The 27,036-nt window shown below is 37.0% G+C and overlaps 1 protein-coding gene across 1 annotated transcript in view; it reads left to right on the forward strand.

Moving 5' to 3' along the window:
* Frmd5 (FERM domain containing) overlaps window positions 1–27,036 on the forward strand; it is a 371,042-nt gene that overhangs the window by 269,891 nt on the left and 74,115 nt on the right. Inside the window, exon 7 of the mRNA XM_067146590.2 lies at window positions 17,548–17,562. Within this exon, the coding sequence (XP_067002691.2) occupies window positions 17,548–17,562 (15 nt within the window). The remainder of the gene's footprint in view (window positions 1–17,547; window positions 17,563–27,036) is intronic.

A 27,036-nucleotide genomic window follows, 5' to 3' on the forward strand; every position in this document is an offset into this window, starting at 1 on the left:
TTACCTTATGAACCATTCAAATGATCTCAAAATGAATATCTAATGGAATTACACATTTACAACTTCTTTGAAACCCCAACATACAACCAACGAATTACAATGAAATGATTATGACCTGTATTTCCAAATATTTCTATCAAATATGAATTACTTGAATTTTAAATAAATAATTTTCTCTCATGGTCATTATACCAAAACTTTTTCTATTTGCTTCTCAATATTATGTACTCTTGTTGTATCCATCAATCAGTCAGACCCGTAGAAGGAGAAGATACAAATTCTCACAAGGTCGGAAGATTAGAAAAAAAAAAAGAAAAAACCCCAAACATTTCAGGCCTAATCGCCCGGGTGGCGATTATCCTATCCAGGATCCAGTCCAGGCAACATCTCCACTAGCCCTCAATTAGTTGTTGTACAATTTAATATTCCAGCAGAACGTCAGCCGGCAAGGTTCTTTCTTGAACAACAGATCACGACAACTGAACCAGGACTCATTGTCATTTCCACATGCGTTGACAGTCGAAAGGCAAGTTCAACTCCACGTATTCAGGTGGCAGCAGCGCACAAGCGGACCAATAAGGCTAGTACAGGACTCACCCACCTGGAGGCGCACAATAGCGAACAGAGAATGAGGTAATACATTTTAAGAAGGCCCAGTCTACTCAATAGGCCTCAAATCACGTGAATGCATAGACTGAGCTGCAAAATACTTCATGAGCCGCATCAAATAATTTAAAATCCATTATAACTGTTCGTTAAAAATGAGAAAATGTTCGGTTTTTCATTTGAGCGAGTATTTTATATGATAACATTGCTTTTAATCCTTACATTCCTACTGACGTTTTTGTAATGGCCTAAGTTAACCGTAGTTAGGAAAACCACAAAAACAGTCTTTCTGAGAATCCCGTAGTGAAGCACGGGTACATCAGCTAGTATATATATATATTTCCCATTAACCCCCATAGCTCGTGCGACCATGTGACAACGCAAATTTACCCCGACCGGGTCATGAACACATGGGACCACGCTCCACAAAGATTAACAGTCAAGGGACCTTTTCTGTCTAGTGACAAATGCCCCCTCATCTGGATTGTAACAAGTAATCCGAACACATGAGATAACAAATGCCCTTGCAACAGTGTGAGGTTAACCGCACCTCTTCCCTTACGAGATACGAACACAAGCCTCCCAGGGCTATAGAACGTCTGTGGCTACGGAAATACAACTAACTCAAATCTAGCTTATAGGGATAAATGAACGGAAGAGACTAGGATGCATTCTTGGCTAGAGATAAGCAAAAATAAAGTTTTAAAAGGTTTAATTAACTCTCGTTAAAACACATAATCAGAATTTTATAACCCTGGTAAATAAAGTATATTAATTTAAATAAATATTTATAACACTCAATGGAGCAACGGAGAACCAACTCCGTGCTATCAAAACCAAATATAATACAGATCGCACCATCACGAATGTCCTAATCGGACTATTAAGTTTGTGCCTGTTCACACCTCCGCGACAGCTTTCAAAATTACATAAAATCAGCTTCATGGTCCGTATCGCACTTCAATAGATTCACAATGAAGTATTTATTTATTTTCCACCTAGTCGATACAATGATTGCCTAAGGCAATTTTTATTGGTCAAAAGTGGTACATGTTTCGTATATTATCAACATCTTCAGCCACATAACACAGTTTAGATGAAAAATATAAAATTGACAAAGTAATGCTTTAGAGGAAGTGTCCTTGAAATTAACATAAGATTGACAAGATGTTAATTTCAAGGACACTTCCTCTAAAGCATTACTTTGTCAATTTTATATTTTTCATCTAAACTGTGTTATGTGGCTGAAGATGTTGATAATATACGAAACATGTACCACTTTTGACCAATAAAAATTGCCTTAGGCAATCATTGTATCGACTAGGTGGAAAATAAATAAATACTTCATTGTGAAGCTTTCAAAATGGCGCCGAGAGAAGGTATGGACCATTTAATCTATAGGAAGCAAAGAATAGACACCAGCTGCGGTGACGTAGAAGGCCATACACGTCATGGAACGGTCGAGTATTGAGGGTGAAACGGACAGTGGACTGTCTACTGTATTGTTTTACAAAAAAGAAGGAGAAAACTTGATTGTTAAGAAATCTCCATCTTAATTTTCCTCAACGAAGAGTGAAGACGGAACTACCGATCGCGGTATAATTTTTAAGGAGAAGAAAGGATCAGAAGCTATACTAAAGGAAAAAGCATCGGAAACGAGAAGAAAACAAGTCAATTCATCGAAAAAAATAAGCAGAGTTGATTACAGATATTAAAAAGGAATCAGCTAAGTACCACGAGATACGCGTGGGTGGATACGGAGCGCAGTTGATCTATACTCTGCAAAGGGAGACCAAACCAGCATAAAAAAAAAAAAGGATCTAGTATAAGAAGAGATACATCTCGGATTATTGAATCAGAATAGAACTTAGTTTCCCAAGATCTACAAGAAGCGGCCGACAGAGATACATTCACTGAAATCAACACCAACGAGGTCGAAGATATACGTCGGAGAGCCACGAAGGAAATAATAAATTTAAGGATTATGGACTTCAAAAAAGAATTATATATAATGGCTCTTCATTGCACTATAATCCTTAATTTAGTTGCTGATAAGAAGACCATGAGGATGATGTGCTAAATATACATGATGGACCAAGCTGGGGACCAGTGCATCTTGCTATACGACCGAGCCGTGAAGAGGAAGGCGACGGGAAGCCATACGACCGAGGCATCATGAGGAAGGCGATGGGAAACCATACGACCGAGCCATGATGAGGAAGGCGACGGGAAACCGACAGCAATCCCGTGATGAGGAAGCAGATGATGTACCAGACGTCCAACCCATGAGCTAACCGCAGACCCAACTACATCCATTTGGGAGCAGAACAGCTGGACCAGGACCAACCATGAGCGAGCTAAGTCATTTACAATATTTAATCGTGTAATTTTTGGTTTGCCTACACATGTGCCTTAGGCATGTGCCGATGGGCTAAATATAAACCGATATATAAGAAATGCAAGTGAATGTTACCAATGAAGTGTGAGATATTTAAGTCCGTAGTTACGTGATCTAGCAACATAGCATAAGATTCTAATGTGTTGGATATATACGTCATCGTATATCGGTCAAAATACACGTATGTTGCGTGAGGTTTGAAAAAGAATTTTGGAAAACAGCTGATAGTAATGACATAATGGGAGATTACAGAGATTTCGTATTGGTAATGCTACAAGTCGACGTCATGATTGGTTGCGCGCGGTGTAAAATAAACATGGAATCACGCATTATTTTTGATTCGCAATAAGGGCATTGAACTCAATCATAGGTTATGAGATATAGCAACTTTAAAATGTTGTTTTAAGAAACATAGTGTGGTAGTTTGACATGGTCAAGTATTTGGGAACGCGACGAGTTAATATTGAGGCTACGATGTTGAGATATTATATGGATGTTGAAGTAAGATTGCAATTGTGCTAACTTGAGGAAAAGTATGAGTTATATAGTGATATGAGAAGTTTTATACGCACTACGTAGGAGCCATTGAGTGCCTGCAGTTTAAGATATGCCACACTACATTTTTTAGATTCGTATATGTGAGATTGCCCACACCGCTGGAGTAACCTAAGCCAAGGTATGAACAGAATTTACTATTGTAGAATTATGCTTGTGACGGGATCGTATGTCAACTTTAGATGTGTTGTAATGAATATCGGAATACAACGATACGTTTTATAGATGTATTTGACCGAAGGCATTCACGACACCGATAAATACGTTATTATGTTTCTGAACACAGCGACATAGCGCTTGCATTGCAACTGCGTATGAATAAAATAGCTTGCATTGAAGTAGAATGTTATGGAATATAACGAAGGAAAGGGACATTGAGTCTAAAAGACATGTGTATGACAGCCAAAGATTATGTTGAAGTTAGTTAGATAGCTGAATAGATTAACATATTCTCTGTTTGAACTTGCATTTTCTCAACGAACTACAGCTAGGGAAATGTTGGAATAGGAGTCGAGTTTAACAGGCACTAGGAACAAATGCCTTAGTTCGTAAGTAGTATCCATGCACAACGAGAACGTAGCAAAAAAAGCATGAGTTCGGATTTATTCATACGGACTTATTCATATGGAGTTATGCATTCGAATTTATTCATTGGGAATTATTCATATGGAGTTATGCATTTAAATTTACGCATCTAGATTTACTTATTCGAGTTTACTTATATGGATTTACTTATTAGTGACTCGTCATTTACTGAGTATCAGCTACAATTTACTATGAAATATTCTCAACGCTCAACTCTAATATGATTGGCAATTAAATATATCTGTGATATACAGTTCAGTCCTGCAATTTAAAGTTGTGATTTGGTTTAATTACAAGTTTGAGTTTATTAGTGGACTTTATAGACATTTCAGCGTAATCATGTGTTTAATTCAGACTTGTTTAATTAATCTTAAAGCAAATGAGCTCTTATAACAACTTGATTGTGTTGGTATTATATCTATAACTAACTTCAGTATGGACCTTAGATGTCTAGTGATCGATTGTAAATATGTACATACGCAAATTTTATTTCACGAAGGAACTGATCTAGATAGTTTAAGACTACATAATATTTCTCTTTCTACGAGCCAGCGCTGACTCACAATCCACACTTGTAATATGAAACGTCAAGTAATGCCTTGCATACCAGTTTAATAGTCCAATATTTAATCAATAAATATCTTGTTTATTTTCTGCAATTTTATGTATCATGAGTTCTTTCATTGTAGCCTAGTTCGTAAGTTAGTTGCTTAGCTAAGAGAATTTTTGATTAATTAAGTACTCCATTTAGCCATGACCAGTTCTCACGTAGTTGAATACTCTGATTAAAAAAAAAAAATTGGTTGAAGGTCATTATATTGTGTCATGTGTTTCTATAGGCGTCACCCGTGAGTCGTTAATCTCTTCGTACTCACGTTAAGCGTATCTTGCAGGAAGATTACATGTCTTACTTGGCCTTTGAAAACCCTGAGGTATCCGCTGAGCGACCCCATTTCATCTGATTAGGCAGCCCAACTACGAGTTAGAAATGGAGGTATCGGGTAAAGAATGTTAACGTTCAAAATGACGCACGACGTTACAAGTTCATGGTTTCAATACTCAATTAGATATAGAATAATCCATTCATATGTTAATTATGTACTGAGTGTTTCTTCTTTCAATTATAACAGATTAACAAAAATTGAAATGCTTTTAAAATTCAAATATTTTACTGTTGATGTTGACGTTGACCAACCCTTCATTAAAAATCAACTGTTGAGTACGACTAATAACACCTTTCACAGTAACATCTAAAAAAAAATATATATTACACATGATTAATCGATTTTGCAAATGCGAAGTATTCCCCGGGAAGACTCCCGTGTGTTTATTACACTCTTAAACTATCTCTCAGTATCATGCCGCTATATCATTTTGATTCATCTTAAATTCACAGAAGGCCAGGGTTCAGACACAGCCCCTTACATCGGAGAGTTAACCATGGTTTCCCCATTCCCACAAGCTAAAAATTTATCATTACTGCTAACAAAGATATGAGATTGTAAAAATGAAATGAAATAAGTTTACTTTAAATAAAATACAGCATCTAATCTCAAATATAAAAAAAAATACACATGGGCCTAGCTACTTTTTGGGAGGATGGACATTCGAATCCAGGCACATCGTCTTCTTCACACACAGATTATACGTCCATTACTTAATTAAACGTGCAATCTACACTACAGATTTACATTATGAATAGAGTGCTTTTACTAATCCTGCATTTAAAATACTGTCCAAAGGCAGTGGTGAGGAACGTATCGTCATGTCATCCTGACTCATATTGAATAATTAACAGAGGAAAGCTACTACATTAAATTAATACCAATATTAAAAGATTTTCTCCCTTCCTAAAGTACTCTTGACCACAAATAAAACCAACACATGTCCATGCAGTTAAATAAATTGGACTAAAGTGCTTGAAATTAGCCTCACTTGTTTCCTTCCCAGATAATCTTACATAATTAAAAAATAAAAATCCTACTGACCACTCTAAGCTAAAATACTCTGACCATTTACTATATATCAAATTATTTTAATCCTATCTTTACATTCTCTACCTATTTACAATAAGGAATATTGGCTTTCACAAAGTCTTAAAATCGTACTCGACACTGTGATGGAAGGCTCGTAGGGTTAGCCTATTCCATGTTGCTGCGGTGGTAGACCATGGGTTCCAAACGTCCCTCGCTGACTCTTGAGGTATCCATGGGTCTCGAGTTCACGAGCACTGGAACAATACTAATTACACCATGTTCACAAAGACTCCTCCTCTACACATCACAGTTATATTCCACTTTTAATTTATGTTTGCATTCACCCTCAGTATGAAAGTTAAATATTTATTAATCTGATTCTGGCAAAGGCATTGCTACTTTAATCAGACCAAGGTAGTACAGTAACCACTGTTTCGACACTGCTACAGTTTAAGCGGTTTTAATAGAATGTGATATTGGGTTCCTATGTTCAAAACCCTGTCTCGGATGTCTGATTTTCTGCACATAAAGACTATCACTCTGTAGTTCTCCAATAAAGTTTTAAACCTTGAGTTATCTTTATGTTATTTTACATGGACTTCCCTGCTTCGATACCCACATGTCTATCCACACGATTTCACAGTTTATTCACGCGCACACCGCAGTCTCTCTCTCTATCACAAGACATTGTCTAGAGAATAGTTTTCTTCATCCGACATTCGGCACGATACATCGTCACGGTCTCGCGATGCGAATATACGACACAGTTTATTCAAATGTCTGGCGCGTCACGACCGACCCGTAGTTTATACGGCACTATCGTTTAATCAGTTTTCCACTGATAATGCACTAGAAATGTATTCATTCTCTGCACTCCCGTTTACTTTAACGGTTTTCCCACAAAAACAAAACAAAGTGCGACCACAGAACGGCCGTGTGGCTGCCTACAAGACTCTGTGTCGACTACCCAGCCACGCTCACAAGCGTAAGCTTATATGGTTTCACACAGGGTGGGAGGTAAACAGAGAGATGGTCCCCACTCCAATTTTTAGATCTCAAGATCCACAAGGTCTACGGTAATTAGCGATGCAACAGATTGTGTGGCCCGCCTATCACTATCACTTGCTGTAGTGCAGAACCCAAAATGATCAGTAGTTTAATAATAATTTGGCCAGATAAATCAGGCCTCCGACGGGGATTCCCTATTGGTGGTCCGGTTCGTGGCTAGCGTGGGTATGCTCCAGCCGCTTGCCTAACTACTTGGTGGCGTAATTTCATAAATGATGTTATACTAGTCTGATTTATAATTTTGCCTAGGACTAAATATTCTCGATGTTACTTTGACATGTGCTTTATGTTTAATTTAGGCGTCATTTTCCCAAATGTGCTTCCAAAATCACCTTCTCACGTTGGCTCTACTGTGAATCGGCATTTGTTTTAGGCTGCGGAGTCAGCTAGATGTATTTTTCTTCCTTGTTTTCCCTCATCGTTCACTCTCACTTCTGGGGTTTCTTCAGCTACGAAACGCGTGAGTTCAGCGTCAGCCTGTCGGGGATGTTGTGCAATAAGATGCAACTTAGTTCCCATCCGGACAAGCATGTATACTTCCCACACATTAATTTCATAAAAAATATTCATAGTGCCGATATGGTCACAATATATATCAATGTTCAAGATTTAATGTCAGTTTGAGGAAATTAGAATTCATTTCATGTTTCAAATTTTTTTTGCCAGGCATCAAAATAAAAACAACACTGATATTAGTGTGTAGAATTCAGTGGAAAAAAACACCAAATGTACCATTTACAAGATATAAATATAAAGTTATCCTAAAATTCTCATATTATGCAAGTTTACAGAAATATGCAAATAATTTTATCATACAGAAAAAAATGGTCAGTCATAAAAATTGTTCGAATACATAATATTATGCCTTACTATCTGGGGGGGGGGGGGGAAACTACAGGGAGGGGCTGTTTATAAGACACCCCTAGTACCCCTAGGTGAAAATAAAATACAACCCTAGTGTTATATTGTTTTGGATTCTTTGTACTATATACTGTAATAAAACTAGACTCCGGCTCTGAATTCACTGTGTTAAAATTATTTACACTTATAATATCTCAGACCTCAGAAAAAAGATTATTTTCCTGAAAGTCATTTACAGTCGCCTATTAAATAATTATTTTGCAGATCTTTAAGGGGTGTCAACATTTAGTGAAACGTGATCAAAAACAAGATATTAAAGGAAATGATGGGGCTCCTTTGAAAAATCCTTAAGTGATATGAAAAGACGGAAAGCAGATTTGAATTCTGCACATCAATAACGGACCAACTATATTGGTTTATTCCTTCATAATCTAGATAGATTGGTTTATTTGAACATTATAGAATAGAATAATTTAATTGATCAATTTCTTACTCTATATCAGAGGTGTTCAGCTAGGCACCTGATGTAAATGCAGGCAGCTTATGTAACAAGCGTCACATTGAAGCGAGAGAGTGAACACACTTTGCAGGGAAGGGAAGGAGCATTGACGTTCACTTGTCATTACGAGGCTCTCCTCCACTACTCAGCGAAATGCTGATTAGGGTGTAGTATTTAAAACAAAGCGATATAGTCACAAAAATACTGAGCTTTTCAAAATATTCCGGATTTATTTATACTGCGCTCAATATAAAAAGTCAGTTTTATTTTCTTATATTCATTCAAAGAAAAAAGTGATTACATAAAGTAATTACATAATTCAACAAGTTTACTGCTTGATTTTGCACAGTGTTGTAGTGTTGTGTGACTTTCTCTGTCCACTGAATTTCTGAAATTAGTATTTAAAATTTAACAGGCATCCAATGATAATAGCTAGCCTCTAAATGGCGAAAGGGGGTTTCATCACGAGTGAGGACATAGATATTTACTATCCAAAATTAAAGCACAACAGCAGTGTAAATACATCTACTAGATTGATATACAGTATGCCTTGAAATAAATAACCTAACTGATGTTATTCGCGGTAAGCATGATTGGATTGTTGGTGAGTTTATCAGATAAGAAAATGTAAACCCAAACAACCACAAGCCACAGCTTATCCACCTTAACTCAGTATTATATTATAAATGTTTCTAAAGCACCTCTTAAAATTTAATAGTGAAAATTGTAATTCATTACGTACATTATAAAAATATTTAAGGTTGTACGCCTGACTCTTTATTGTATTTGGTCAAAATAGATCAACTGCAATGAACATAAATAACTTATTTCTTATCGCGTAAATTGAAAATGACGTGGATTGCTGCCCTCTTTCTTTCATTATTTTCTGCCTCCATTTCAAAATCGGGCATCACAGCAGTGATCGAGGGTGACTGGAAGAACTTCGCCCAAACCTCACGGCCTGTGTCATAACCACAATGTCACTGTAGTGGAATAGCATATGCTGCGCTCATCACCTGCCAGCCCAGCCACTTACAGTACTGGGCACCCGCGGGATGGAATACCCAGCATGAGCACCTCTGTTCTATAGTAATCGCCATGTAAGGCCATACAGTAAACAGTAAAAATCGCTGCCTGATTCTCTTATTTTGTCCTTAAGGCTCATCACTGCTGCCAACATGACAAGTTACATATTAAAATCACCAGACATAACCATAACAAACTAACCTCAATGTATAAGCATCGATAATGAACGTTTCCTTACCCCAGTAAATTATAAAAGTTAAGATGATATAAATCAAGATATTCATAATTAAGTCGGCTTCCATGTTCAATGAGGAATTAAGGAAATAAACACACTTTCTCACTCTCACTCAAACTAATGTTACACATTTCTGCCTTTATTTTGATACCACAATTGAATTAAAAATCTAGCAAGTTCCACCTTTTTCAATACAAAATACTACTTGTAAAATAGGGTTTGTAATGGGAAATTCAATAATAATAATAATAATAATAATAATAATAATAATAATAATAATAATAATAATAATAATAATAATACAAAATACAATGTTGCTGGATGGTTTTTTACAACATATATTTCATTACAGAACTAGTTTCGGTGTTCCTCTAGACACCATCATTAGCTGCATAGTAAGTGAAAAAACTTGGCGATATAAACAATGAACAACAACATATTGCTATACATAACTCCTTAATATCTATATTATACTAGGTTAAAAACTGTAATTTGTAGCAAAAAAAACCTCGTAAGTCAAAAAATAAATCTCATCTCTGACTTACAAGGTTTTTCTTGTTACTTATTAGAGTTTTTAACCTAGTATAATATAGATATTAAGGAGGTAAGTATAGAAATATGTTGTTGTTCATTGTTTATATCGCCAAGTTTTTTTCACTTATTATGCAGCTGATGATGGTGTCTAGAGGAACACCGAAACTAGTTCTGTAATGAAATATATGTTGTAAATACCATCCAACAACATCGTATTTTGTATTGAAAAAGGTGGAACTTGCTAGATTTTTAATTCAATTGTGATCTCGGTTCAATACGGACAAATAATATAAAGTTCCTTACGTTTATTTTGATATAGGCATTACTATAACCATATTTTTGAAAAGAGGAGCAGTTTATTTAATAAGTCCTTGCAGTGTGATTTTCGAAAGTTCTAGAAATTACTTAGCGCCTTTCCTTTCTTTTGCATGAACGTTTCTTTCTCTCTTTAATAACCAGTAAAGGAGAGAGATTATTGGGCATATTTTCAGTTTGCAGGCTGGTTATATCTTCAAGCTTATCCAGGAAACATATAGCAGAACTAATGTGCTAAGCTGTCAGCTTTCAAGCTCACTGCGGAGTTGAGAATAATAATATTAGTTCTACTAACTACTTCTATGGTTTTCATAAACGCCGAGGTGCCAGAATTTTGTCCTGCAAGAGTTCTTTTACGTACCGGTAGGTCTACAGACATGAGACTGGTGTATTTGAGCAGCTTCAAATACTGCTGGACTCAAACCCACCAACCTGAGCTATACCATCTGAACTAGTCATACATTCTCTCCTTCACTCGCTTAAATTTAATTTAAACATTTCCTGTCTTTATTTTGATGTACGCATTACTGTAACCAAATTCTTAAGGGGGGGGAGATATTTTGCATATTTTATTACAATTTCTATAAGTTTAAGGACTTACCACGTAGGACCTATCCTTCCTTCCTTTTGCTTGGATGTTGTTTTATTATTCTTTCTTCAATAAACAGTAGGGGTGGGGAGTGCCGCATTTAAACATATTTTTAGCTTGCAGGTTGATGTATCTCAAGCTTACTACATTAGGGAAACCCAGGAAATGTACAGGGGCACTAATGAGTCGAGCAATATTAACAGATTTATATATATACAGTATTGGCCTAAGTCACACTGATTGAAGACAGGTTGTAAGGCAAGAATGGGATAGGAAAGAACTTAAATTATACAGTTTGGATTTCCAGCATATGGTGACCCACTTACCTGTATATGAATCTTCAGTTCTTCAATTACACATATATGTAAGAACATTATGTACCTTAATAAAAGATACTTCCCTAGTCTGTAGTCTGATTGGTGCAGGTTTAACAAATCTGATGATGATGCCTGTTGTTTAAAGAGGCCTAAGATCTAGGTCATCAGCCCCTAATGGTACAAAATGAGACGAAATGTAATGACAATTTAAAAGTTCAAAATCATCCACTGACCTTAATAAAAAAAACATGATGAAGAATGAATGGATGGATATGCATTTACTATAATCTATCGGCTTAATTGTCTGTATTGATAGTTTGGCCACACAAGTATGAAGGATGAGAGTTTTCCACCTAATCAATACTTTATTATACTAAGTGTCTAATAATTTAAATTACATTAAAACACAGTACTGGTTTTGACCTGTTAAATAGGTCATCATCAGCTGTTGATGAACCTGCTTATTCAGTAGCGACTGTACAGAATAAAACATTACTAAGATTAAACAAGAATGTCACTATTCTAATAAAATGTAATGTTTAATGTCTAAATATATACATATGGTACAGTTTTGAAGTTACAATCCCCCGTATTCCAAAAAATTTTATATTATGCTATAATGTTAAAAATTCAGTCTAGAAAGCCAAGAATAATGGCTGAGAGGATTCATCGTGCTGACCACACAACACATCATCATCCGCAGCCCTTCGGCTTGAGCAGCGGTCACTTGGTAGGCCAAGGCCCTTCAAGGGCTGTAGTGCCATGGTGGAAAAAAAAACTACCCTCAAAAAAGAAACAACTAAACCTCTTAACATTTTCCACCTTCACGTTCAACAATGATATCTACAAGTTAACCAATATCTTTAAGAAACAAGGCGTTAAAATAGCCTTCAAAACCAACTATAAGAACATGAACGTTTTACACAATACTTCACACATCAACAGGACCAGCAGTTTAAAATCAGGAGTTTATAAAATCAAATGTAACACCTGTGGAAAAACCTACATCGGGCGAACCGGTAGAAACTTCAATATCAGATACCACGAGCACACTAACGCAATAAAATACAACAAGTTTTCAGCCATCGGCCAACACATGCAAGATTATAACCATAATTTCACCAATATCGAACAAGACATGGACATCCTCGTATTAGCAAACAAGGGCCCTTTACTCGACATAATGGAAAATTACTACATACACCTAGACCAATACTTTAATGCCAGTCACAATCTCGATGAAATCTCAGAGAAACCCAGCATACTCTTTGATCTGTTTATCACTTTCCTCAGAAACAATAATGCAGCCAACCAAAACTCAATCCTAAATTTAATCAAAGGTACTTTCCCGAGACAATTACCCTTTCTCCCGCACCCTGCAACCCCACCTTAAGCCCTCTTCCCCTCCTAAACCACCTCCACTCTTCCTAAGCCATATATAATTTTATATGTGTCATTTCACATTGCATTCTTCATTATAAGGACTTACTGTTTTCCATGATTATATAATTTTTACAACACTAAGCCCCCTTTTATACTTTGTTCCAAACCTCTTATGTATATTCCTTGTATATTTATTAGCTATTACTCACCTGTCCCATACTAACATCTCAGTTCATTTCATTTACCACATTCACTTGTTATTCCATAATAATCTTACTGTTAAAATTAACATGTTCTTAGGATTTCGGGTCAAGAGTGATTTTTGCTTTGATGTGGCTGATGATGACCCTTAGATGGGTCAAAACTAGTTCCATGTAATTTTAAAATATTGTGAATATATTTTGTATTGAATAGGTGGAAACCTTTACTGTGTTGTTACTCATATGTTATTGAATAAGCAGGTTCATCAACAGCTGATGATGACGTATTTAACAGGTCAAACTGGTACTGTGTTTTAATGTAATTTAAATTATTAGACACTTAGGGTGGCGTGCACCATATTGGAGTAAATTACTACAGAAGTAGCGTTTACTAAAGGAAGTCCATACTACAGAAGTAAATTACTACGGGAGTTATTTACTCCGGAAGTAACGTCAGAGAGTTGAAATACAATTTACTCTTTCAGTTACTACTATAGAAGTAGCGTTCGTTACTCGCAGAGTAGTGTTGTGTTTGTGTATCTTCTTTAAAGAAATCTAAATGGATAAGGTTATGTGCGCATAGGAAACGGAGGAAAAACGTAAGCGAAAAAGATAAATGCTTGTTAATAAAGATAATGACGATCTATGCAAAGGATATAGGGCAGGGATGGCGAACCTATGCCACGCGTGTCACTTGGTGACATGCGAACACGATTTCGGTGGCACGCCACATGAACATAATATAATAATACAATACGTCTTGACTACAGACAATACATATCTTATAGTGTTTCACGTGTAAGAAATAAATATCGAAAATCTAAATACTAGTTCCATTCGGACGTGCAATATGGCAACACTACTACACTGATAGGTCCGAAAGTGAAGTGAGATAGTTTTGTTTTCCGATGGTTTTTTATACGGACATCGCAAACATGTTTTCGGTGCCGAAAAGAACAGAAACTTAACACAGGTATTTTTCAAGAATTCGGACTGATAAAAAGATGTATTGCCTGTGTTCAAAAACAATCATATCCCCCCACATTTAATGTAAAGCGCAATTTCGAGACTGGTCATTCAAGTGTTTGTTCCATTTCAAATGAAGAAAGAAGAGAGTTCATTTCACAAAATATGGAACATTACACAAAACAAACTAGTTCTTTTGTATCATCTTTACGGCCAAGGAATAATATCAGTTCGGCTGTTTCTTTCTGTCTCACTGCATAGCACAGCATGCATGGGAAACCGATTTCTGACGGTGAGTTGTTGAAAGAAAGTTTCTTATTGACGTCCGACACATTATTTAAAAACTTCCCTAACAAACAACTAGTAATTAACAGAATAAAAGGAATGCTAGCCAGCTGGAGTGCTGTCGAGGGTAGAATAATAAAAATGAGTGAAGAAGTTTCGGAGCAGTTGAAGGCTAATTTGGATAACTCCCACATGTATGCGGTATGTTTTGATGAACGCATGAATGTGACCTTACAAACAAGGATAGCTGTTTTTTTCCCTAGATTTCCTTATGGAAATGTGATGAGGGAGAAATTAGTTTAATTGTTGAGGGTACAAACTACAACATGGAAAGATAATGAAGCTAATGGAGGAAGTGAAGTACATTGGCAATATTAGTACTTTCGATTTTTATATCTAATAACTTTTTTTTTTTTACAATTTGCTTTACGTCGCACCGACACAGATAGGTCTTGTGCCGACGATGGGATGGGCAATCAAATGTATTTACAAGATATATGTATAATAAATAAATAAATAAATAAATAAATAAATGAATCAGTAAATGAATGAATAACATATTATGAAACATAATCGGGAATTTAGAAAGGAAGTCGCGGGGGGGGAGGTGGGGAGAGGGGGAGGTGTTGTAGGTTGTAGACATCCCTTAATGGAAAACAACAAGTGGCACAGTCAACAGATAAGAATAATAAACCAGACTTAAAATGGCACACTAGTTGGAAAAGGTTCGCCATCCCTGATATAGGGTGTAAGAAACACAACATAAAGATGCTGGATAATTAGAGAAATTCATGGAAAGTCGTGAGAGAAGAATTCAATGCTTCGAGTGACGGAATCTGCGTTGAAGACCAAGTTAAGATTCTGTGGAAGGACTGAAAAGCGAAGGCGGAAGCAAAGCAGAAAGTCATGGACACGCGTGAAAAATTAAAACTGATGGTGGTTTCTTCATACAGAACGCCTACATCCACACCGAAATTTTCCCATTTTCACACCAGGCAAATGCTGGGTCTGTACCTTAAGGCCATGGCCACTTCCCAATCCCTAGGCTTTTCCTACCCTATCATTGCCATAAGACCTATCTGTGCCGGTGCAACGTTAAGCAAATTGAAAAAAACAAAAGATAAATACCTCTTCCGATTTCTGAAAAGTTCACCGTTGTCACCGAGAGGGCAAAAAATGGGAATATGTATGCAGTCACTGTCAGTTGCACCCACGATGTGTGGAAACCTGCCAACGTGAAGAATATCCTTTTATTTTCCGAAAAATCATCATCATTTGCAGGCGTGCCTCCCTCTTAGCCTCAACTAGTGCTTTAACCACGCGATGAAAAATACGGCCGCAAGTTGTGCAGTAAATGTTAATTAGATCACCGGCAACTGTACTGAAATGTTCCGCTACGAAACACTCGTAGGGCACACAGCAACTGTAATTTGAGAAATACAACAAAATTAAGACAGGAATTCAGCTGTAAGTGATCTCCAAATAGATTTAGAAGAAAAGTAAAGGATTCCTTCCTAAGACCAAAAACGTTTCTGTAACTCTCCGTGTGCACATTATACGGCTCTCGCCTTTCACGCGCTGTAGGCCTACGCACTATTACACTTCCCATCGTTTTCTGCGTCGAGATCGTCAATATAATCTAAGTAATCCATAAACACGTTTTGAAAAGTCATTCCTCTCATATACGGCACGATATTATCATTAGTTAACAAGTCTAAACTTAGCTTACTCCATGCACGACATGAGAGTAAATTCTAACCTATATTCGTGCGTTATTTACTTCTTTAGTAATATACTACAAGATGGTGCTCTTCAACATTTTACTCTTGTAGTAATTTAGTCCAGGAGTATCTGAAAGGACTAAAATACTTCCGAAGTAATTTGCTCTCGTATGGAAGTCGCCGAATGCTGACTTCAAGAGTACTTTACTGCAGAAGTAGAACTTACTCTTGGTTGGTGCACGCCACCCTTAGTATAATAAAGAATTGATTAGGTGGAAAATTCTCATCCTTCATACTTGTGTGGTCAAACTATCAATACAGACAATGAAGCTGATATATTATAGATGGATCTTGTGGTTGGTGTCAGTGAAACAATTCCCAAAATGGTGGTGGAGATCATGAGTGTCTTCGGGATCGGCACGGGTGATCTCGTGGACTGGGGGCTGAAAGCTCTTAGAGGGTCTGTCCTCATTTTGAGACACCATTTGTACTCATCAGAATTAGATCAGCTGGCCTCAAGTCTGAATCATACTTATATTTTAAGTTTTGGAGGAATTAATTTCTCAAGTTGTTCTTATAACATTTAAAATGTTTTTGTAGTTTTTAACTTCATTAATAGTTTTTTAGAATTGTTTAAAATTGTAGATCTAATTTCATAATCTTTTTTAAATTGTTTGAGTTCTTTACAAACTATTTCCTTTTTAATCAGTATTCACTGTATTGTGTATTCTTTGTCTTCAGGAGCCTCTTGTTTGAGGAAGAACTTAAAATAAATATAAAGTATGTATGATATTTACGTTTTGATCTGCACGTAACTTTTTGATTTCTAGCTCCAACTATATAGTGCAGTGAAAATATAAATAGTCTTGGCATCTCCATCTCAAAAGTTCAAGCTACGCCACTGCAGTTTTAACAGTTTTATCTTCAAAATCAAAAATCAAAATCACCTTATTTGCAAATGAGGTGTCTACCTTGGTGGCAATGGATACACAAAAATACATTATTATCAAGAAATAAATTTTAAATTAAAAAGAAAAGAAGACGCTTTCCTAAAATAATTATACAATTTACGCTAACAATTTTTCTATTAAACACACACCTCATCCTTAATAAATTGATATTATTTATAAAATTCTACTTGTAATATCTTCTGTACTTAAAAATCATTAACTCTTATACGGTATGTGGAATCACTTCAAATAATACTATACAACTGCTATAAGATTTAATTTACATTACTCTTTATTTTTCTTACCCATTTTGCTACCTAACATGCATAACCATGATGTGTGTAGCTAGCGTGTTTAATAAATCATATGTATGTGCTCTGTTTCTTTTCTTCGTTATATCTTTTACTATTTTTAGATTACTAATATTAATTTACTTATACATTTTCTCTTTTTCATTGCTGCTGCTTCTTCTTCATAGGATCCCAGAACAAAGGTGAGTACAGTATTATGAATAATTCGTTTTCATTTTGTGTGATTAGCTTTTTAAAGGTAGAATTAATTTTACTGTCTCTGTTGTGAATGATACACATTCATCCACAAGTATATATTGTGGCTTTATTGCTGTAGTGCTTATGTTACTCATTTTTGTCAGAGGTACATTTCAAATTCAGTTACTCAATTTTCTGGGATAAGATATTGAAGTATGTGCAAAGTTAACCTCATTATTTTCTCTTCTGGCTACTAAGTTGTAAAAACTGTAACATTGCCTTCCTAGTCTATGTATCCACCACTTGTGTAGTAATTGAAATTTAATCCTGCAGCTAAACTAAGACACCAATTTTCCAATAAATATAACAGTAGTACACCACATTCAGACATTATTCCAACCAAAATATTTTAAAATGAGTTTACATATTTCCGGCTTGTTCAATCATACCACCCCACTTATTGCCATGGGTAATTTACAACTTCGTTTACTGGTTGGCTCCGGAAAAGAGAGGATGGGGAAGGAGGGCAGTATTTATTATATCCTACAAAAGAAAAATTAAAGGTCAACTTCATTAATACAATATGTGAATGAATGTCTCAAGGATGAACAAATTATTCAAAACTGTTATGACTGGCTGTTTTAATCAGGTCATTTTGTGAATTATGTCCAGCCATTGACTGTGGTGTGAGGTGACTGCTTAAAGGAGGGATTATTATTATTTTAAAAAAAAAAATTTCCCTATATTTCATGTGGCTATTTCTAGTCAGGTGCAGCCCTTGTAAGGCAGACCCCCTATGACGGTGGGCGGCATCTGCCACGTACATAACTGCGTGTTACTGTGGTAGAGGATAATGTTGATAGTGTTATGTGTGGTGTGTGAGTTGCAGGGATATTAGGGACAGCACAGACACCCAGCCTCCGAGCCATTGAAATTAACCGATGAAGTTTAAAATCCCCAACCCGGCCAGGAATCAAACCCGGAGCTCTCTGAACCAAAGGCCAGCATGCTGACCATTCAGGCAACGAGTCGGACATTATTATTATTATTATTATTATTATTATTATTATTATTATTATTATTATTATTATTATTATTATTATTATTATTATTCACAACACAGGGTTTATGGGAAAATTAATTTATAATACCAATATAGTTTGTCCATTATTGGACATAATTTTCCAGCTAACTCATTCCTGGTTGCCAGCATTTTGCTCCAGTGTGCTAAGTTGGGCTTATCAGTTGGTAAATAGCACACCTACCAAGGCACATGGCTAGTGCATACCGTGGAGGCCACTGCGCAGGCCACTTGGAGCCACCGGCAGTGCTAATGCACTATGAGAGACTTTGTCTCATTTTCAAAATTCCATGGTATGCACTAGCCATGTGCCTTAGTAGGTGTGCTATTTACCAATTGATGAGCCCGATTTAGCACACTGGGGCGAAACGCTGGCAACCAGGAATGAGTTAGCTGGAAAATTTATGATGTTCAATAATGGAACAACTACAGTATATTGGTATTATAAATTTACTCATTCGAGACAAATATTTCAGGTCCGCTATGGGAAGAATCAACATCTGTATCAAAATTAATTGATTCCAGAGAAAAATGGTTGATTGAAGTGACCGCTAAGTGAAGGTGGCTGTTAAAGCAGCCTTCACTGTATTTTAAGTTGGCGGTGTATGAAGTTCTAAAAATTGTTGTAGTCCTTTTGTGTTTTAATTTTTGTCCTTGTCTGCATTTCTGTCGCTCCTTCTTCTATTTATCCTATTATGTGTTTCTGTCTTTCTGTATATGCCTTTATTTGATACTTCTTTATTCCCTCCCATTGCTTATTTTAAGACCTGGTGATTTCCTGGATATGAGCACTGGCTAATAATGACCATATTAGTGGTGTGGTGCAAGTCATGTAGATATAAGCTTGTATTGAGGAGGTGGCAAGTTGAAACTTCACTCCCTGAAGTCTCCCATTTTCACACTTGCAAATTGTATACATCAACTAAGGCTATGAGAGCTTCTGTGGCTCAGGCAGCAGCGCACCGGCCACTCACCGCTGGATACCGTGTTTCAAATCTCGGTCACTCCATGTGAGATTTGTGCTGGACAAAGCAGAGGCAGGACAGGTTTTTGTCCGGGTACTCCAGTTTTCCCTGTCATCTTTCATTCCAGCAACTTTCTCCACTATCATTTCATTTCATCTGTCAGTCATTAATCATTGCCCCAGAGGAGTGCGACAGGTCTCTGCAACCAACATAGTTCTTATCCTCGCCGCAAGTTGGGGGCTTCATTCATACCATCCCTGACCCGGTCATTGACTGGAAAACAGGTTGTAGTTTTTCATTCATTTCAGCTAAGGCTGCTAATGTCCCCTACCCCATGGCACACACAGCTCATTAGGGGCCTTGGCTTACCAAGATGACTGTTGCCCAGCCAGATGGCCTGGAGATCATGGAATACCACATGGTCACTGATGATATCTTCGGTATATTGCTAGACGTTCTTTATCGGCTGCTTCTCATACCGGATAGCTCCTCGGTTGGTCTTGCAAGGTCGTGCAAATCTCATTCCAGCCTTCTGTCTAGAATTAAATATCCCCAGTGAGTGGAGGTGGTAGAATAACACCCACGGTATCCCCTGCCTGTCATAAGAGGTGACTAAAAGGGGATCAGGGGCTCTTAACTTGGGAGCATAGGTTGGTATCCACAGTACCCCTAGCTGAGTCTGGCATTGCTTCCACTTCTGTGTGCCAGGCTCCTCAATTTCATCCATCCTATCTAACCTCCCTTGGTCAATTCTTGTTCTTTTCTGACCTCGACGGTATTAGAGCAATTCTAAGTTATACATTTCATTCTATTCTGTATTGAAGTGTAATTGAAAATAAAAATCCACAGTCTGTTTCCAGTCATTCGACCAGGTCAGGAATGGAATTAATGAAGCCCCCATCGAGCGGCAAGGATAGGAATTGTGCCAGCTGACGAAGCCTGTTGCACTCCTCTGGGGCAGTGATTAATGAATGACAGATGAAATGAAATGATATGGGAGAGTGGTGCTGGAATGAAATATGACAGGGAAAACTGGAGTATCAGGAGAAAAACCTATCCCGCCTTCGCTTTGTCCAGCACAAATCTCACATGGAGTGACCAGGATTTGAACCATGGAACACAGCGGTGAGAGGCCATCGCGCTGCCACCTGAGCCACGGAGGCTCTTGAAGTGCAATTGTAAGAATAAATTGACAAGAATACAATATATTAGGTAAATAGAATTACATTAGTCTTTTAACTAGTTTCAGCCACTTTGTGGCCATCATCAGTCAAAATAAAAATTAAACAGAACATATGATAACAACTAAAACATATGTATATACGAGAAAGACAATGTTGTAGGAATGATTATAACATCATTTGACATATAACAACAAAAGTTATGTGTGTGACCTTCATGTCATAATATGATGCTGTCTTTAAATTGAATTAGGCAAATCAAAGCAGATCTCAGGCAGTGAAGTAAATCTGGATATGATAGCCAGAAACAGGAATGAACAAATAAAAAAAAAAAAATAGGAGAGAAATCATTTGACTCTCCTCCAGTTTGAACTACACATCTCATGTTTGATAGTACAGCTGTAGAACAAAACACTGACATGCTGGAGCATTTGAAACCTAGGGAGTCTTTTATTTTCATGCCCTTCATAGCCCTGGCTTTTCTTTGGTTGATACCTTCATTTTTTGAAGTGTTGGACCCTTTCCATTTTTTATCCCCTGCTTACTGTTAATAGACGATGGTTGCCAAGTTGTACTTCCTCTTAAAACAATAATCATCACCACTTCCAGAATTAAAATCATTAGGTTGACTGGGATCTCTGGATTAGAAGCAGACACGCTACCTCTACATCCCAGGTTACGTTAAACCATTAGCAACACTAGCTGATATTGAACCTTGGAGTCTTTCAAGGAAGGGGTGTAAAGGGACAGAGAATGATTTGAGGACTTTGACAGTGAAATATTTTGTCAAAAATAGTCGGGTTGATCCTTATATGAATATAAATGAGAAAATCAGAGTTAGGTTATTTGCATGTCCTGTGATGTGTAGATGGAATGATACAGAATGTGTATGTACTTTGGTGATTGGATAAGTGTCAGAAGTGTTAGTAGCTACAGTAATGTAGAAGACTGGACAGATGTTGATAGCTGATATTATTTGAGGAGTAGTTATGTGACCTTGTATTTGGTAAGTCTTCTCTTCTCTATCTGTTTCCTTAATGTGTATTATCCTTTTGTTATTGTCTAAGTAGCCAGATTTATTGCTCGTTGTGGGCAGCCCAGCAAATAATTGTAAGTTGGACATACCTGAGCAGATGCATATTAACCTCTTCAGACCTAAAACCCACGTATGTGAAAAATAAGTAAAAATAATTTTCTGGAGTTCCAACACTTCCGTTATGATCATCTGTGATACTGGTTTGCATCTCTACAGAAAAATTCCCAATTAAAATTTGTATAGAGATATGAATATTAGCTATGCAACATTTGTCCTAATGTCGACATATATGGACAAATTCATAATGCACAGGAATGCTTCAGTTTATATATGAATATATCATACATTTTCTTTGCCGACAGACTACAGATGTGATCCTACATCAGACTCATAAATCAGGTGCTAATGAAGCACATTTTAAGATACAATTTGTAGGACAGAACAGTCTTCCTAGTGCTGATGTCTGATATAATTTTACGCAAAGAATTTCCCTGAAATGTTGAGAAACATTGGCGTCCCGGTACCATGTTTTGTGCTACGATCTGTAAAGAGCTAATGCATGATTCATAAGGCGAACTTCACCAGTTTTACCACAGTATTTGTTTTTCCTAGGAAGGACTGTATAATTATAACATTTTCTTGTGTGATTTTGTGTCTCCAGCCTTCACATAACTGATGTATACTAGGAACTGCATAGGACTTTGCCATTTCTCTTTTTTTCAGCCCAGAAGGCCTCCACTGAGATAATGGAGATTTAATGATCAGTGAGATCATAAAGAAAAGTTTTGAGAACATAACCTGAATAAAATTATTTGCATATTCAAATTAAATTCTTAGTTGGAGAATAAATTGTCCCCACATGTATACGTTGGGTTTGAAGAGGTTAACTTTTATGTCCATGGAGAAAGCTGGAAACATAGTTAAATTATTGAACAAGTTCTGAAAATGTTTTTTATTTAAGAGTCAACTTTAGTTATTATTTAATAGTAAAGATAATTAGGAGAGACCAGTGTTTGTACCAAAAATGCTCACTGTATGCTAAATCTTTTTCTAAACTCTTGAAGTCTTATCCAGGATTTACAGTCTATTACAGGACCATGCACATTAAGAGTGCACCTCAAAAGACCTGTTTACCAGGTGGTGTGATGAAAAAGACCAAGGCATATTTTAAAGTCCTACTTTTATCAATCCATAATATATGTTGTAACTAAGATACCTTCTGCTGCAAAACTTACAGGATTCACTCTTTCTTTGTGCTACATGGTGCAAAATTAATTGTATCAGATGTGGGATGGGAAGAATTGTTTTTATTCTCCACTGTTAGGAGTGGTTAGCTCTCCTGAATTGTTTCATAATCATCATAATATGACAAAGCCATATTTAAAACAGTGATGATTGATTCATGATACGGTAGTAAACAAATGCAGTCTGTATCAGCATCAATTGAAATTTTATAACTGGTTTTCGGAAATTAAATTCCATCATTGCCATAAGACCAGTCTTTGTCGGTACAACGTAAAACAGATGGAGAAAAGTAAATTTGGATTCTGGAGTTTACCAAAATGGATCCCTTAATTTAGATAGAGCATGATAAAATTCTCTTTTCTCTCCCAGGGCGTGTACATGAGGCTATGTACTGGTACATCCGCTGCAAGCTTTACCTAACCCTCTAATAATGATTAAATGACTGGGAACTGCACCTAGGTTCTGCAGTAGCTTCTCCATACTACGAAGGTCAATCAAATATAAACGGATTTTTGTTCCTGAACATCAACAGTTGGCAGGACTGGCCCCGCGCTTCTGCTATGCTTAGGCGGAACTGTTAGGAATGGGGAGAGCACACTGTTAGATATTTCCCGCCTTTTCATCAGTAATGCTCACGATGTCGGAGCAACAGGTGCACCCCTCCACTGCGCAACGCATAATTATGAAATTTCTTGCTCGTGAAGGAGTTAATTTGCCAGAGATTGACTGCACAGTTCGGTGATCAAACGTTTTCAAGGACGCATGTTTGCCTGGCATAAAATGTTCAAGGAAGGCCGAGAATGTGTGGAAAATCAGCAACACAATCACCGTCCTCGGACCAGCATTACAGATGAAAACATTTGTGCGGTTGAAGACATTATTGCTGATTGATTTTTTGCATGAGCGACGCACTATCAATGCTGCTTACTACTGTGAGCTGTTGAACAAGGCGAGAGTTGCATATCGCCGCAGAAGACAAGACCAACCGATATGACAGGTCATCCTCCTCCACGACAATGCGCGGCCACATACTGCAGCTGTAACTGTCTTCAAGCTACAGAAATGCACTGGACTACACTTGATCATCCTCCTTGCAGTGCGGACTTATTGCCCTGTGATTACCATTTGTTCGGACCGTTTAAAGAAGCTTTAGGAGGGCAACGATTTGAAGATGAGAGTTTGGAAGACTTTGTGCGCAACTGGCTGGTGACACGACCCTGTTCTTTTTACGATGAGGGCATCAAAAAGCTGCCCATACGCTGGGACAAACGCATTTCCAAAGCAGGAAACTATGTGGAAAAATAAATTGTAATTGCCTTGAGTTTTTCAATAATTGAATTTAAATGATAAATAAAATCCCATTTATATTTTATCCCACCTCGTAATTTAAAATAAACTATCTGTATTCTGACGTTGACATAATCTGCGCAAGAGCACTTCATCATCACACATACAGCAATATAATCGCCCTTCTAGGCATTGAAAGAAAGGCTGGAAGATTCTCCTTATAAAACAAAAGCAGAGATCCTGATCTGTAATAAAAGTACTTGAGACATATTGTAAAGGATCAGGTAGCGTTTGTAATGAGAACTTGAGCTTTGGCAAACAAATACTGTATATCAAGAATACCCTTCACTTACTCTGTGTATAAAACACAACATCCAGAACGTGTTCAACGACACACAGTGTCCTAATTTGAATTATTTCACTCAATACTGTACCGTATGTGATTATTACTCTTATCTAAATGAAATATGAATAAATTAGAATACTCAATCGTCGCACTATGTGGTGTCACTTTGTACTTACCCTCCGGTTTCCACAGAAAATACGCCCTGCTGTTGGGTATTCACCTTGTAATTAACTGATTAATTACACATACAGTAATCAGAAATACTAATACTTTAATTGATGATGGGTGCCAGTTTCAAATAAATGTAACGATTATAGGGTAAGTGTCTTTAATAAGCTTACTTTGACAGCATAACATATAAGTTCTGGAAAAAGGATTTATTATTGTTTGGTTCCCACTTAGAATTTGGGGTTACCTGTTCTACCATAAAAATAAACAATTAACTGCTCTTGATATTAAACAAATTATATTCTTAAATTTTGAAATGAAATAGTGATTTTGCTGCGATACTGAAATTACAATATAAAACTCTGAAATTTAAACGGAATGAAGCTCTAGGCATTAAATTTAAAATACTCTTGACTGGACATTTGAAAACTGTACAGAAAATTTATCCCTCACTGGTTCGTATTACAGTACCTTGGACACTTGAAGTGATATTATGACTATTCCTTGTAACTGGAATCAGCTATAGGTATCTCAAACCTCATTTGGTGACTTATCCTCTTAGCTTCACAAACGAAAGGTAGCATGGCCTAAATATATAACCACACTGCTCATTCAACTTTACACGTAATCCACAGAACTGTTATTCTCCATCTCACCAATTCTATGTTCGGCTGTCACCAAAACAACACAAGTAGACTCAACTGAACACATACACGGAACACACTCCGAACATCTATTACATCCTATCACTGAAGACTCCATATCCAACTGACTGCTTTTTTACCATCCAACTGATTGACCGACTGAGTCCTCACCATCCATATGACTGACTGCTATGGGATACCAGCCCTTTTATAGATTCTCATTGTCGCATGATTTACGCCTACATCATGGTTAAATCAGACCATAACCTCACTCAAACCAAGTTTCAACGTATAGCATCGTACGTTTAAATAGCCGCAGGCTGGGTAAAAGCCTCTGTTACAGCACCTCCTGTTTCTCAATGAACACAGTAACATGGGGTAGAACCATGACTCGATACTAAATGTACCTGTATAATAATGAGTGTCACATTATTATTATTATTATTATTATTATTATTATTATTATTATTATTATTATTATTATTGAGGTTTGTAACGGGATTTGAGCCGTTACACTTCTACCAAGAAGACTGAGTACATGGAGTGCGGTCTGCTGACAAATGGAACCATTCAGGTAGATGATCAAGATCTAAATAAAGTAGAACAGTTACCTTGGTTCTTTTGGTCAACGCTAAGTGTGACACTATTTCAGACGCCCATGCATGAGTAAATGTGGCTGGATGAAATGGCGGCAAACTATGGGCGTTCTCTGCAGTCGTCGGATAACAATCCACGTGAAGTCTAAGGTTACAAGACTGTTGTTCACTCAGTCGCTCTGTATGGCTCTGAATGCTAGCCAGCAGCAGTCAAGCACGAGCAAGCACTTCATGCCGTGGAGATGCGCATGCGTCACTGGTCACTTGGACCGACCCGGCTAGATCATGTCACCAACCTAGAAATCCGGAAAATCATGGGAGTTGTCCCAATTGTAGACAAGATACGTGAGACCCAACTTTAGTGGTATGGCCACATAATGCATAGAGAAGATTCATTTTTTTTTTTTTTAATGAGGATGGCACTTTGCATCATGCCATCTAGAAATAGTAGGGCACATGGTTGGTCCGAGAAACGCTGGCTTGATCCTGTTCCAAATGATGCACTTAATAGAACCAAGTGGAGATTGGCTTGAAAAACAGTGGAACCTGCTCCCTTGCAGGACAAATGCTAGGGAGATGATGACTACCTTATTTTTCTTACTGATTTTATATCTTGGTTTAAACAGACTTTCGTTTTAGCAAACTCATGCTGCATATTTATGCCTTCCAAATAGGCCATAGATTTTTCAAGCACACATTTCCTTGAACATGTAGTATATACCGTTCATAGGCAACATACTGTCTACCCATGTAAACACGCTGTAGAAAATTGTGTGATAACGCACATTATCTCAGAAAACAAGATATTTCAGACTTAATTAGACTATCAAGACAGATGAAAAAGTAGCAAAAGGCTACTTGATATAAAAAACTAGACAAACAGAGCAACGATAATATTCACTGACCACCATCCCCAGACAGACAGACAGA

Source organism: Anabrus simplex, chromosome 4, assembly GCF_040414725.1.
Source record: "Anabrus simplex isolate iqAnaSimp1 chromosome 4, ASM4041472v1, whole genome shotgun sequence".
NCBI classification, from domain to species: domain Eukaryota; kingdom Metazoa; phylum Arthropoda; class Insecta; order Orthoptera; family Tettigoniidae; genus Anabrus; species Anabrus simplex.